Source organism: Podospora pseudocomata (genome assembly GCF_035222375.1).
Source record: "Podospora pseudocomata strain CBS 415.72m chromosome 1 map unlocalized CBS415.72m_1.2, whole genome shotgun sequence".
NCBI classification, from domain to species: Eukaryota; Fungi; Ascomycota; class Sordariomycetes; order Sordariales; family Podosporaceae; genus Podospora; species Podospora pseudocomata.
In genome coordinates, this window is record NW_026946364.1 from 520297 (window position 1) to 534547 (window position 14251).

The window sequence follows — 14251 nt, forward strand, 5'->3', positions numbered from 1 at the left end:
AAACTAGTTGATGAGTCTCTAAGAAAAACAAAAAGGTCGTTAAATATAGCTTATAAGGCTTTAAAAATGATCAACAAGCCATTATATTTTTAATAAGCCGTTGAAGATGGTCAATATGTATTTATGGTCATCTTGCAGGTTTTTATTTTGTATCACTGTCTCTATGTTTCTGTCCACAACCTAGGTCTACAAAAAGATTTATTTAGCGCTGACCACCAATATATCGGCAGGTAAACAGCAAGTGTTGGCATAAGTCTCCTGCTAACTGTGTAAACACACCGAACCCAACTATCCGACAAAACCCAGGATATCTACCTCCTCAAAGCTGAACATCATTCGCTGCCCCAAACGCCTTTCCATGGTTCGAGCTCTTAGGGGGGAAGGAGAAAAAGGCGCCATTAAAAGACGGTAACAGCACTCACAAATCCACTTCTCAACACCTCAAACACCAAGCCCGGGTACCCATACAGTGTTGTCGTAGAGTCCTCGCCCCCCTCAAACTTCTTACCCATACCGGCCCCGGGTTCTTCCCACCCGCCCAGCATCTCTATACTGCTGCCCGGCGAATCACCCCAGCCGCGGTTCAGGACCATACCCCTCTGCTTCTGCTGGGCTTCGCTCTCCGAGGCATACATCGACTTCCACTCCTCCTTCAACTTCTTCTCCAGATCTGGAAAGTATGTCTCCGAGTTTGGCACCTTGTCATCGTCATCTCCCTTGGCAAGATAGGCAATCTCCCACCTACACCGACGGTGCCGGTTGAACGGATAGGAACCCGGCACGTTGCCGTGCAAGATCAGCTTGGTTGCCACCTGTCGGTGAGGGTTTGTGGATCTGACAAGTGGTCCAGGTAGTGACTTGCCGCTTGACGAAGGGGGAGTCTCTGACGGCTCTGTGGGCGTTGAAACCAGGATATCAAACCCAAGGTAAAAGTAATTGTAGAAACACTCCCCTGCTACATTAACAGCTTCGTCCTCGACAACCTCCTCCTCCTCCTCGTTGGATTGATAGCCGTCAGAGTGGTTCAGAGATGACTGGTCCGTATCCGTCATGTCGTCCTTGAGATCCTTGCCGTTTGGTCTCCCGGCTGCGTTGCTTTCTGTCCTCAACTTATGGATGTACATGCGCTGGTCATTCTTGCGATATATAGCATCTGGGGGCCCCAGTTCGGCTACTAGTTCCTGAGGGGTAGTCTCACCGAAGAATATCCAGAACGAGTTGTTGGTCCATTTCCGAAAGAGTTGTACTTTACCACCACCGTGAAGTTTCACAAGCGACACCTCATCGGGGCAGACATCTTTACCCTTGTTTAGAGGGGTGAAAGTCTTGATGCTTGGGAGCACTTCTGTCCACATTGTCTTGCGAGCCTGTGCCCACGAGTCACCACTGAAGATGGCCATGGATTGGGGAACCGCCGTGGATGACAGCAAAGAGACAACATCCTTATTTGGCGAATACTGGGTCTTTTTCATGGGAAAGACGAAACCCACGCCCGGGTACGAGAGGATGTACAATCCAGCATTTCCAGGCTTCTTCACAAACTCTCCACCATAAGTAGGGCCCAAGAAGCGTTGGTAAATGTGTCGGAATGTTGGTTCGGGTATGCTGTCGGCCGCGGGGAGATCGCTCGGTGGCCGGACAAGGTCTCGCTCTTTATCATTTGCTGGCTTGAAGAATATGTGGTTTTTCGTAAAGTCGATGACTTCGATTAATCGGAGTCGTTGTTCTGGCCCGTCAAATTGCAACCGGAGACCGTTGGCCGGCAAGCCAACGATGGTTTCCTTTGTAACTGGAATTTTTGAATCGTAGATCAAGTCGATCTTGGGGAAACGTTGTGGTTCGGCTTTGATTCGTGTCAATATGTCATGGAGTGAGGCCCCGAGGACAAGAAATCCAAGGGCCCGCCCCGGATACAACTGGGCGGAGAAGAGGGACGACGACATTGCGAATAGCTTTAGCAGCGGATTAACGCCAGAAGTATTGATGAATGATGCTGGTGCAAAAAGCAGACGCCTAACCTCGTAGGGAAGACGAGGACTCGAGCGCCGTACTTGATGGAAAGAGTACTTCGTAACCAAGACAAGTTCCAAAAGATATGTCGATGCGACGCAAGAGACAATTTAAGATAACTGGATCACTCGTGACAAAGGCACTGGAATATTGTAAAACTTTGCTTGCAGCCACTGAGCAGCTGGCGGGATCACGAGGCAGTCGCGCTGGAGCTCAGTGCTCACATGGGACGGACGGTGTAGGGGACCGCTCCAGCGGTACGTCATCCCGGCAGACAGATAAGGATAGCGAACGATAACGAGCGATAGAGGGGGGCAGGTGGGGTCCAATCCGCAACTGTCACTTGGCGGAGAAGTAAGCCGAATTGGTTGCTGCAGCAATAGCTTCTTGGCCTGCAGAGTTGTTTACGATCGCGCCCTCCAACCCCGGTCCAGGTCCCCACTTCGGGACATGCCATTTTTGCAATGGCAGCAGCGACGTGGACGAGCCACAGACCACACCCTGTCCCGCAGCAAAGAGGCACCAAGGCTCATCACTGTTGAGACCCTGTCTTGGAGTTCAGGGTGGCTTTTAGTTTTTGTGGTTTTTTAATGATATCCAGGCTTTTCTTTTCCCGTCACACCAACACGCGACTAAACAAACACACGAGAACAAGCAGCACGATACCCGGCTCCTTCCCATGGAGCGCCGAAATACCTCGATGGCGCCTCCACCCTCGAGGGCCGGAGGCGCTGCCAGTCGATCGAGCATACGGCCACCAGCAACTCGAGGAGGAGCTAGACCAGGCGTAATGCGACACGCGTCTTCAGCGATGTCGCGACTTCAACGACCATCCTCACCAACCGAGTCGCTGATGTCGGTAGCAACGACAGCCACGGCAGGCGCTAAGCGCAAAGAACGCGATTTCGACCCCGACGATGGAGAGGCTACCAACATCAACGTTGTCGTGCGGTGCCGAGGGCGCAATGAGCGGGAGGTCAAGGAAAATAGCGCTGTGGTCGTTGGAACGGAAGCGACAAGAGGGAAAATTGTTGAACTGTCAATGGGTCCAAACGCGGTCAGCAACAAGACATACAATTTCGATCATGTTTTCTCGCAGGCGGCCGATCAGGTTATGGTGTTTGAGGATGTGGTGAAGCCGATTTTGGACGAGGTAAGGAGTGTCAGTAACGCGCCGGAGATATCCGCTGACCATGATACCACGATGCGCAGATGATGTCTGGCTATAACTGCACAATTTTTGCCTACGGGCAGACGGGCACCGGCAAGACGTACACGATGTCAGGCGACATGACGGAAACGATGGGCATGCTGTCTGATAATGCAGGCATCATTCCCCGAGTACTTCAAGCCCTGTTCGCTAAGCTCGAGCTGGAGGAGAAGGACCATTGTGTGCGCTGCTCCTTCATCGAGCTGTACAACGAAGAACTACGGGATCTGCTCGGTACCGATGAGAGCACCAAGCTCAAGATTTACGACGATAACTCGAAGAAGGGCCACTCGACCACGATGGTTCAGGGAATGGAGGAAAGGCATATCTTGAGTGCGACGGACGGTCTCAAATGGCTCCAGGAGGGTAGTTTGAAGCGCCAGGTGGCAGCCACAAAGTGCAACGATCTCAGCAGCAGAAGTCATACCGTGTTTACGATCACTCTATATGCCAAGCGTCAAACGGGCGAGAATGGAGACGATTACTTGATGGCAGGCAAGCTGAATCTGGTCGATCTGGCTGGTAGCGAGAATATTCAACGATCCGGAGCAGAGAACAAGCGCGCTGCTGAGGCGGGACTTATCAACAAGAGTCTGCTTACCCTTGGGCGAGTAATCAACGCCCTGGTCGATCGAAGCCCTCATATCCCATACAGAGAGTCGAAGCTCACTCGTCTACTGCAAGACTCGCTAGGTGGACGGACAAAGACATGCATTATTGCCACAATATCGCCAGCAAAGGTCAACCTTGAAGAAACGATATCAACACTGGATTATGCGTTCAGAGCAAAGAATATCCGAAACAAACCACAGCTCAATGCGTTGATCAACAAAAAGACACTGTTGCGAGACTTTACCACCGAGATTGAACGGTTGAAAGGCGAGCTCATCGCCACCCGTCAACGAAACGGTGTCTATCTATCGAACGATGCGTACGAAGAATTGACAGTGCAGAACGAGTCTCGCAGAATCTTAACGGAGGAGCAAGCTGCCAAGATAGAGACTTTGGAAAACAACCTGCGCAACAAGGTGCAGGAGCTGTTTTCCCTGACATCGAGCTTCGTGGGACTGAAGAAGGACCACGAGGGAACACTGGGACAATTGGACGATACCAAGGGCGTCCTGGAGCAGACCGAGATAGTGTTGGCGGCTACCAGGAAGGGACTGGCGGAGGAGACACATATTCGAAAAGCACACCAGGCAACCGAACAGCGGTTGACAGTTGTTAGCAACGAGCTCCTCAACTATCTTGGGAGGACGGTTAATGACGTCGATGGCTTGCATGCAAAGAACCAACGAAAGTCGGATCTTCATGATTTCAACCGGGAAACATGGGGCATAGCACAAGCTCACGTCACGGATATCACGGAGATGGTGGAAAGTCGCATCGTGCAGTTCCGAAAAGGGCAGGAGGACCACATTTCGAATATTTCCGGCCGTATGCATGATTTTGTCCAGGAAGAGCTTGAAAAGCTGACAAGCACACAAAACTTTCTTGACGAAAACCTGGCTTTGTTCACCGAATCCAAGCAACATCTGTTGGAAAGGAAACAGCAATCCAAGGAGGAGATGGATTCAGTACTCGAGGAGATCAAGGTTGTACGAGACAATGTGAAGCAAAGGGTTGGTGAAAGCCTCCAAGCCATTGCTGGTGCTGCGGAGAAGATTGCTGGAGATGTCCTTAGCGAGCTGAGCACCTTCCACAACCAGCTCCACACGTCTTACAGCTCTCTTGGAAAGGAATTCAAGGGGATATTTGAAGAGCTTTTGGGGAATATCAGTGCTCAAAAGGTAGAGTCTGATAGGCTCAGACAAGAACTGGAGGCAGCAACGCAGACGATTGTTGAGTCAAACGAGTCCGTGTCGGACAGGATACAGGAGGTTTTGGAGGAGGAAAGGAAACAGGCGGCCATTGAAAGGCAACAGTTGTTGTCACAGATCACTAGGCTTATCAACTCGCAGGCTCAGCTGCAGGAGTCTCGGTTGGTTGATAAGGCGTCTACTATCCAGGACAGCATCAAGGACACAAATAAGACGTTCAAGAGCAACGTTGCGGGTTACAGAGAGGGTATGAACGCATGGAACGCCAAGGATAGCCAGCTTTTGGAGGAGATTGCGCAGTCGAGAGATGTGCTCAAGACCATGCTTAAGGATGACTGGACGGTATGTTATTTTCTGCAAGTTAATCAGGGACTGGCACTGACGTTTTCCAGGCTGCGAACAAGCACAGTACATCGATCCAGGAGACGACCAAATCTGTACATGCAGAGACGGTTCGTGTTGTCGACGAGCAGTTGGAAGATCTCGACGTTCAAATGCAAGATCTCGACGACTTTGTCACCCGCGCCAAGTCCTACAATGCCCAGCAGAGCGAGCACCTTTCCGAAGCCGTATCAAATCTTAACAACACTGTTGAGCAGTCCTTTGATAACATTTCCGGACATTGTAAGGCGACGTTCGGCAGAGTTGAGGATCTTGGTCAGCAGATAGAAGTCGATGTCCAGCGATTCCACAACGCCCTCGCGCCCCTCGAGGAAGAGGTTATTCAGCCACTGTCGGAGCTCAGAGAGGACATCAGAGCCACCGAGTTCAAAGAGTACGAGCCGACGGGGACAACTCCCCCGAAGGTCCAGTACCAGTACCCAACCGAACTTCCTCAGACAGCCGACCACGCCGCCTTGTTGGCTGATATGCGCGATGCTCCAACACCGAGCAGAGGCGCCCCCGTCAGCAGCGTTCTGCCCAACGTCGGCTTCACACCACCATCAGCTGTCAGAACGCCCTCCCGCCTGCCAGTTGGATTAGCTTCCCCGAGCCGTTTCTCGGAAAGCGCCAGCAAGATCCCTCCCGGTGGAAGTCTTCGAGAAGTCAACCCCAACGTGCCGTCCAGCGCTACGACCCCCAACAACACCAACGCTCAGGTTTTCGATTCGGCATCTAGTGTTTTGTCGCTTCCGACTGTTAAGGAGGGCGGGGACGACGATGTGACGATTACCAAGCTCAAGGCACCCCCAGCTACTGGTCCGCCAAGGACGAGGTCGTCGAGGCTGGCGAGGAAGCCGATGGGCGGGGTGGGACAGGGACCGGAAAACATTCCGCCTCCTGCGGCTGCGATGAGGAGTTCGACTAGGAGGAAGAGTCCGCGGTTGAGGTGATTTGGGTTAACCATTCGTTCTTCGTTTTCTTTTGTGGTATTGGTTTTGATTCTATGGAGTTGGGAGGAATTGTGAGTTGGAGGGTGAATAGGTATATAGTGGCTATTACTGAGGGTCTTCGGTGGTGAAAAGGGCCAGGGTGGGAGGAAAAGTAGGACAAGTTGTTGTTGTTGTTGTTGTTGTTGTTGTTGTTGTTGTTGTTGTTGTTGTTGTTGTTGTTGGTTGTTGGCTACTACTCATTATGGGTTAGGATTGTATATGGTTTTTTTGCTGCTGTTTTTTTTCCTTCACTCGAAGGCGAAGCAACTGATACCCCCTTTTGTTGAGTTAAATATGGATTGTTACACGTCGGTGTGGATGGTCGGGTTCGTTCATATAAAAGTGAAAGAAGTTTTGTATATTTTCTATTAAACTCTCATCATTGTGCAAATTTGGTCTGATCAGTTTTGCTCCTTTTCCAACTCGGCAAATTGTCTTTCCACCTCTTCGGCAAAATCTCCCAAGGTCTCAAACGTCCACTCGAAGGCTACCTTGCCCTCGCGGGACAGCTCCTCCAGGTTGCCGCCCGTGCCGTAGTTCTTGGGATCAGTCCCCCCTCTCGCGATAAACACGCTCCTCAACCCGACCTCCTTGGCAGGCACATGATCAGCCGTCAGACTCCTCGCCACATGGAGCAGTTCCCCTTTGGCCTTATCCACCCCCAGCTCCTCCCTGGCGTGTTTGAACAGGTACTCAAAGTTATGCAGGGAGGGTTTGTAGCTCCCGATTTTTTGCGCGGTGTACACCGCATCAAATCTCACCTTGCCCTTCAGGGAATTGCTGATCGTTGATGCGATGTTGTCGTCGTTGACGTTGGAGAGGACGATGAGCTTGTAGTGCTTGGCAAGAATTTGCAGCGCTTGGATGGTGTCGGGGAAGGGAGACCAGCGGCCGGGTCCGGAGCCTGCGTTGAGGGCGTCGGACTCGTCAAAGGGGACGTTGACCTCGCGGGCTAGGAGGCGGAAGCATTCGGAGAGGGTGAGGTTGTAGGGGAGGGTGGGCTGGGTTTTCCAGAGGTGGGCTTGGTGGTGGTCGAAGCGTTGGACTGCGGAGAGGGGGGTTGCGGAGAGGGGGTGGGAAGGGGGGAGTTGGGAGGTTATGGGGGTGAGGTCGGTGGTGAGGCCGGTTTCCCAGTCTATGAGGGTGCCGTAGCAGTCGAAGGAGAGGGCTTTGAAGGTTGTGAGGGGGGGTGGTGGTGACATTGTGGGTGAGTGAGGGGATAGTGAGAGTGAGACGCTGCGTTGGAGGGGTGATGACGGGGACTTTGAACTTTGAGGCAGAGGAAGATAGAGGTTTATATGAAAATGCCAATGGGCATCATGTTGATGATATCATGTGTTACCTTATTGCCGGTCAAGAGGATCTCGCCTACAATGTACACCCGCACTATCACCGTACATGTCCAGGCACTTGACCTGATTTGGGCCGGCGAGCAACAGTCTTGCAGATTGCATCATTAGCTTTCCCTTTCACTGGCCGGCCGACTCACACCTGCCTTCCTGTTCCGGCTGCAACGCTCCCAATAATTGTGGGCTCGACCTCTCCTACATGTCTTCTGAACCCCTTCCTTCGATAACCACCACGGTGTTAAAACGGACATATAACGCCACACGGATATAAAGCGCACGCCATTTTCCAACAAGGCGCGCCCAGAACAATGCGTTTCCACATATCTGTTCAACAACTTAGTTTCCTCTATCGCGAGCATCATGAAAGGCGCATGTTTTCCCGTGGAGGAAATGCAAAAAATGGAAGGACCCCTCATTCGCTCCTTCCAATTGTCATCAGTATTAGGTGCTATCACGACATCACAACTCCAACAAATCATACGGTGAGATGGCCGAGCGGTCTAAGGCGCCACGTTAAGGTCTTCCTTAATCAACATCTTCTAGCAAAGATTCCGTGGTCCGAAAGGGCGTGGGTTCGAATCCCACTCTCATCATACTCTTTTGCTACATTCTCCAGTGCCTCTTTTTTTGCATTCTCCACTTATGTGCTCTTGCAAAACCTGATTCATGGCTGGGATGTGTGTGGTGATGGTGCATCTTTTTGTCTTGATTTGAGAGCTTGCCGGGGCTTGATATGACAAGTATGGATATATGAGAGATCAGACCAACTCGACGAGACACCAAATCAATGAGAACATGCGAGACTTATACATTGTGTGTCGTTGCTTCTAAATGCTTTGAGGGGAATCATTTTGTAAACCTTTCTAACCCGAGTTCAGCTCTGAACGCCGTATATGCTTTTTCATAGTTCATCAAACATGCTTGAGAGAAACGCCCCAGCAGCACCCAAGCCACCCACTGCGAGAACAGGCTGATCCCATCGTTGTACCAAGGCTCCGAATCGTGGCAAGGTCTGCCAATACCAGATAGCAGCGCCCATTGTGAGAGCTGTTATCCCAAGTCCTGCGAAGACAAGTCTGTCCCGATTAGGCCCCTGTTTGACGCCTTTGTATTCCAGCACTAGTCTCCTCCTCTTTTCAGCCCACCACCTTCTCCACACCTCTCCGATCCATGGCACTTCATACATAACTCCATGCCCAAGTCTCTGGTAAAGCTTGAGCCCTAAACCATGTGCCTCCGTCCCCTCGTCGACCCAAGGCAAACTCTCCCATCCTCTTGGCCCAGGACCGAAAGTCTCCCTCCCACAGTCTTCCACAAACTCAACCAGCCCCGTATACTTTTGCCTTGTCACCTCCGCCAACCACCTCCTCGGCACCCCCTCATCAACAATCATCAAACTAACCCACCCCAACACAGCACACCTCGCCCCCATCGTCAACTTGGCCCACTCAACCTCCCCAATAACATCCAGCACATCCTTGGCCAACCCCTCCAACTTAATTCTCCTCTTCTCCTCCGGCGTCATAACCTCCCCAACCGTACTCGGCCCCCTCGTCAAACTAGCCGGGATGGATATCCACCCCGCCCTCCTCGCAGCAGCAGCTTCTTGTTCTTCCTTTTCCGTCTCGACGTCCGTGTCAAGCGATGACATGCCTAGGTGTTCCGCCCGGGCAGACATTGTTTGTCGGAGCTGGGCTGGTTCTGTCCATGGCAGCGGCATAGGCAGGATCTTGCTGTAGGCTGGGCGGGTGCTCGCTGCCCAGTTGGCGGAGGAGACGTAGAGGTAGAGGGCTATGAGGGGGGTTGCGTTGGCGGATAGGAATGTGGTGTAGGCTTTGCTGTCGGCTTGGATGGTGGGTGTTGGGGGTGGGAAGGTGGCATCGTGGAAGGAGGGTGGGGGGTGGGTTTGGAGGTGGCGGAGGATGGAGGTGTAGCCTGATATCCAAGTTCGGGTGGATGGGTCGTGGAGGGCGGGGAGGTGGTCTGTTTGTTTGTGTGAGTTAGTTATAGCTTCTAGAAAAGAGGGAATGGCAGGGCCAAACATACGGGTTGGTACAGCTGAGGGGCTGGATTGTATGAGTTGGTAATCGGCTTTACTTGTGGTCTGAGCGAGATAAGCGATGGCGGCGATACACTCTGCATCGATGGACGGCAGCCCGAAGGCAGGGCCCCAGACGTAAAGCTGGAGGGCCATGATACTGATTTTTCACAAAAACGCACCCACCAGTCGTAAATAATTTACGTCGCGCACCTCAATGACCAACAGCTTGGAGCGTGTTGAGAGAATGCACGTCCTCACGTGGCGATAAGAGCTTACCCCTCCATTCAGGGTCCTCATAAACTGGACATTTTCCAGAAAACACCAGGGCTTTGGTTTCGGAAATCGTAAATTCAGAGTGTGGGGAAGATTTCGTTCCCGCTCCTGCCGCTGCGCCCAAAACGACTCCACCAGCACCGCCCGGGAGAGATCATCGGCACCAGATGCATTGTCAGCAGCATGAACCCCAATTTCACTCGTTTCAGCATCCCACACTTCCTCTCCGATCTCGTTCCTGTCACTTCTTCTTCCTGTCAACTTGAAGCGATGCGCGTGATCAACCTCAAACCAGACTACCTAGAGCTCCGTAAAACAAAATACCTCAAAGGCTCTGGTCGGCAGAAACCGAGTTTCATGTGCCCGAGATCGCATCAATCACAGCTGCCAAAAACCTGTCAATGACGTATCTCCCTTCTTGCCAACCACTTCAACCCCTGGGATCTAGCCTCTTATTCCCTTCTTCTTGGCCACTTTTGTTGCGCCTCGGCAACCACCACCACCACCACCACTGAGCACTGATCACCGCCGAGCCCAAAAGTTCCGACAGACAAGAACGCAACCAAACTTCGCTCCTCTAAAGAAGGAAGCGCCCCTTTCCCAAAAGGGGCAAAAAGGGGACAGTTCCATTTTCGACAATGTCGCTTTCCATTTTCGTTCAGCTTCAACCATGCCTCATCAAGACAAGACTCAATCTCGTGAGCACAAACCACCCCCAGGAAAATGGTCAGTCTTGGGGAGTCTTGGAGGGTCTTGGACCAGCGCTTGGTATCATCGTCTGCTCGTAAAAGTCGCCAGTCTCAGTCAGGAGGACGACATATCAACCCCGAACTCCGTTCCCGTTCGCGGGCCACGTTTCCACCCGAATCTATCCGCTACCCGAGATCAGCTGCTCCATTCACAAGTGCTTCCTCTTGAACCCTCAACGACTGATGATCCTACGGGGCATCAAATAGATGGTTGGGCTTGGCTCCTCCCCCTTCGGCTTCGGATGCGGGGGGTTGGTGGTTGGGCGGAGGATGCTACTGCACGAAATAATTTAACAAACATGCAGGTCATGGTCTTGAAGGCCTCAACATCGAGCCACTTTTAGGGGTGGAAGAGTCAAGTAAAGTAGTACGATGTGTGGGATGATGTCGTCGTGGCCTCCCCTTGGAGATCACATTCAGAAGGTAGGAAATATACCCGATCAAGACAACCCGAGCCGACCTGGAAATTGCTGCAGAGGCACACACAGCCTCCCTCTTTGGTGGTGATGGTGGTTGGCTGAGTCGTCTCATCTTGAGAAGCAGCGAAAGCAACGCTGGTGACAGTGACAACAAATGCCGCCCGATCGACCGATATGCCCGCCGTCCGATGGCCAATCTCGTCTGCATGATGAAAACCATATCCACGTGGGTGAGCTGTTGTTGGAAGAGGAAAAGTGAGAAGAGCCCCTCTTTGACATGTGCTTGCGATGATGGGGTCCCCATCTCATGAATATGATATCGCGCACTGGCGATATCTCCTAGCCTCTCTCCCTTGGTCCAACCGTCTCACTAATACGATAACTAGTATCCGCCCTCAAGGAAGAAAAGCTCCTCTTTGATGTCATTTCATTCAAGCCCTTTCAATCCCGTGCAAAAGTCCCGGAGCTATTGGCAATGCCATTGAAGTCCAAAACACAGATCAAGGGCCGTTTAGACTTGATCACCCCTACTGTCCTGATGATACCCTACCCCTTCCACTTGTACGAAAACAGCCCGACCTTGCGAGATCGCGTTCGTCGTCCAAGCGCGAAGTACCGGCGGCTTTTGTGGGTTAGGTATCATGCTCTCTCTTTTCGTTTTCCGTACTTGCTTTTGCGCCCTTGGCTCGTAACATTTTGTCGCGAGCGAGTGGTGTGTGTCTGGGGGAAGGGATATGTACATGAACAATACCCCCTCGCGGTACCATACATACAGTTGAGTTAACTCCAGGCACGCAAACCTGAAGTTTTTTGGCTAGGTAGGTAGGTTCCACCTTGACAAAAAACAGAAACATGTCCCAAAAAGAATAAAGTGTTGTTGCATGTGATCAGTTTTTTTTTTTTTTTTTTGGGGTTTTTGCCGCCAAATGCGCGCCATAATAAGTTGAGAATGATGCAAGCCGATGTTGCAGTGACAGAGGGGAGGGGGGACCACCAGAATCATACATGACTCCACTGTGTATTGAGAGGCAGAGAGAGAGAAACTTCAATTCGACAAGTTCTCAAACTGGATAAACTCAGTGAAGTCGGAAGGGGAAGGGGAAGGGGGTCGGTGGTGGATTGAACGACGAACCAAGACGTAGCAATTACCACTCTTCAACTGAGACCCCCACGCAATATTTAGGCCGCCAAGTTGCAGAGAACCAAGATGAGGTTTTGATTGAGAAATGCATTGAATGCCCCGTGGGCCGATGAATATCGGGGGTGGATCATGGTGTTGAAACTCTCTTCTTGCGGATTTCCGCTTTCTGTTCTTCTTGCATGTGTCTGTGGATGAGGTGGGTGGGCGGGTGGTGGTGGTGGTTTTCTTGCGCTTCGGTCCCTGTGATCTATGGAGTCTCAAAAGGTTAGCGCCAAATTGTCAAATAAAACCCGCGGCAGAATTACGATGAGATAATAAAAACAAGTTGTACCATGTTGGCGATTCATGAAGAACGGAGACACATTGGGCACAAATGCATGATATAGGATCTGTTGTTCAAAATATTGGGGGTTGGTAAATGGATAGTTTCTTGCATTGTTTGCGTCGCTCTCATTCATGAACATGAGAATAGCGAAACCAGAAAACTAAAGCTCCTCCAAAAAAAACCAAAAAAAAAAAAAACAGCTCGATGCGAATCCCATCATCGTAAATTCCTCTCTCCTTCTCATTCCCTTTCCTCCAATTCCATTGTGGGGTATCGGCGACCAATTGATAAAAACTCATGTGCGCCGTTTCCCAAAATGCTCCCTTGATTCATAGTGACGGTGGTGGTACAGTGGTGTAGAAAAATCCTTCTAATAGTCCCCAAAGTTTGTTGTGCGATAAAAATTCATTCGTAACATTGGAAATCTTGCATGTCGTGTCGCGGTAGTGTGGGCAGTAGGGAAAAAAAAGAAGACCCGTTGATTAAAGTCGATACTGTGGTGGTTGGTGGTATTACAATGTGATGATAAATTGTTGAAATCCGTCCCGGAGTGGTGGTCCGTCAGATGCCGAAAAGCCGAAGATAATTAGAATAAAGCGAAAGTGTGAAAGTTGGAAGAGGTGTGGATGTCTCCCAATGAGCCGGCTCTCGGGTGGAAGGATGGCAAGACAGTTCCTGTCGTGGTGTGCAACTGAACTGAAGGTGGTGGGTGGTGGTGGTGGTGGTGGTGGTGCCAGAAAAAGGTCGGCAATGGTACACAGCATGCTGGAGTGTTTGACGTAGCTGGGAGAAAAATGCTGGTAGGCCAATCAGGGCGAGAGCCTTTGGGTTGAGACGGTTGAAATGGCTATGTCGAGAATGGCTGTGGTGCATCATGCACGAAGCATGATGGCGTGCAGCTCACAGGCGTGGAATTCGTTGTTGTCGGAAACCAATGCGGAGACAGGAAAGCTGGCTCCGTTTTTGCAGCCTCGCATGCCCTTGACATGATTGCGTTCGGCCTGTCGAAATCTTCAAAGCGGATGTCGACCAGGCCTATAGACCCATGGTGAAAGCGGTAACAATGTGCTGTGAACCGTTGATATTCGAGTGGTGGTTGGTAGTTGTAGTTGATCGACTATCAACCCTTTAGCCCCTCTTGGGGAGAGGAGGCAGAGGGCGACTCGGGGGAGGGCCGGGGCAGGGGGGAAGCTGAGATGGTCTCTGAGAATCCATGGTGTAGGTCTGTTCGTTGTGGGCGGCCATTGTATGGTGTTGAGGGGTTGTTGAGTGGGTGAGTGAGGTGGTGGTTGCTGGTGGTGGGAGTGGCTGGTAGATATGTCGTTGACAAGGGAGCTTGTGATGCTTCAATATTCTGATAATGAACTGATCAGATTGTGTTGGCTGATGATGGTTCGAGATGGTGGGCTTGGTTGGGGGTGGGAGGAGGGCAGAGGCTCCCTTATGTAGCAAGCTGCGAACTGATAATCTCAAGATTGCTCGCAAGCCAGGATGCGCAAGAACAGCTTCACGGACAGGGCTGTGAGTCCCGGTCATCCCCT

General features: G+C 51.5%; 6 protein-coding genes and 1 non-coding gene across 7 annotated transcripts; 4 read left to right on the plus strand and 3 right to left on the minus strand.

Moving 5' to 3' along the window:
- Positions 1 to 398: 398 nt before the first annotated feature.
- On the minus strand, positions 399 to 1943 carry QC762_101570 (uncharacterized protein; the record flags this gene model as incomplete). The annotated part of the gene is made up of 1 exon (XM_062884541.1): positions 399 to 1943. The coding sequence occupies one exon, from the start codon at positions 1941 to 1943 to the stop codon at positions 399 to 401; it is 1545 nt and encodes a 514-aa protein (XP_062747382.1).
- A 529-nt stretch (positions 1944 to 2472) lies between these two features.
- On the plus strand, positions 2473 to 6793 carry KIP1 (Kinesin-related motor protein). The gene is made up of 3 exons (XM_062884542.1): positions 2473 to 3163; positions 3223 to 5382; positions 5433 to 6793. Exons 1-3 carry the CDS (start codon positions 2690 to 2692, stop codon positions 6372 to 6374), a joined length of 3576 nt encoding a protein of 1191 aa, XP_062747383.1. The 5' UTR covers positions 2473 to 2689; the 3' UTR covers positions 6375 to 6793.
- Positions 6794 to 6814: 21 nt separating this feature from the next.
- On the minus strand, positions 6815 to 7615 carry QC762_101590 (uncharacterized protein; the record flags this gene model as incomplete). The annotated part of the gene is made up of 1 exon (XM_062884543.1): positions 6815 to 7615. One exon carries the CDS (start codon positions 7613 to 7615, stop codon positions 6815 to 6817), a length of 801 nt encoding a protein of 266 aa, XP_062747384.1.
- A 628-nt stretch (positions 7616 to 8243) lies between these two features.
- QC762_0027720 lies at positions 8244 to 8355 on the plus strand. Its single transcript has one exon. It is a non-coding gene; the product is annotated as a tRNA-Leu (tRNA).
- A 194-nt stretch (positions 8356 to 8549) lies between these two features.
- On the minus strand, positions 8550 to 12583 carry QC762_101600 (uncharacterized protein). The gene is made up of 2 exons (XM_062884544.1): positions 9809 to 12583; positions 8550 to 9745 (listed from the first exon to the last, which is right to left on the minus strand). Exons 1-2 carry the CDS (start codon positions 9954 to 9956, stop codon positions 8664 to 8666), a joined length of 1230 nt encoding a protein of 409 aa, XP_062747385.1. The 5' UTR covers positions 9957 to 12583; the 3' UTR covers positions 8550 to 8663.
- Positions 10747 to 11169, plus strand: QC762_101610 (uncharacterized protein; the record flags this gene model as incomplete). Its single annotated transcript, XM_062884545.1, has 1 exon — positions 10747 to 11169. The coding sequence occupies one exon, from the start codon at positions 10747 to 10749 to the stop codon at positions 11167 to 11169; it is 423 nt and encodes a 140-aa protein (XP_062747386.1).
- On the plus strand, positions 11399 to 11880 carry QC762_0027750 (uncharacterized protein; the record flags this gene model as incomplete). Its single annotated transcript, XM_062883176.1, has 2 exons — positions 11399 to 11499; positions 11703 to 11880. 2 exons carry the CDS (start codon positions 11399 to 11401, stop codon positions 11878 to 11880), a joined length of 279 nt encoding a protein of 92 aa, XP_062747387.1.
- Positions 12584 to 14251: the final 1668 nt, after the last annotated feature.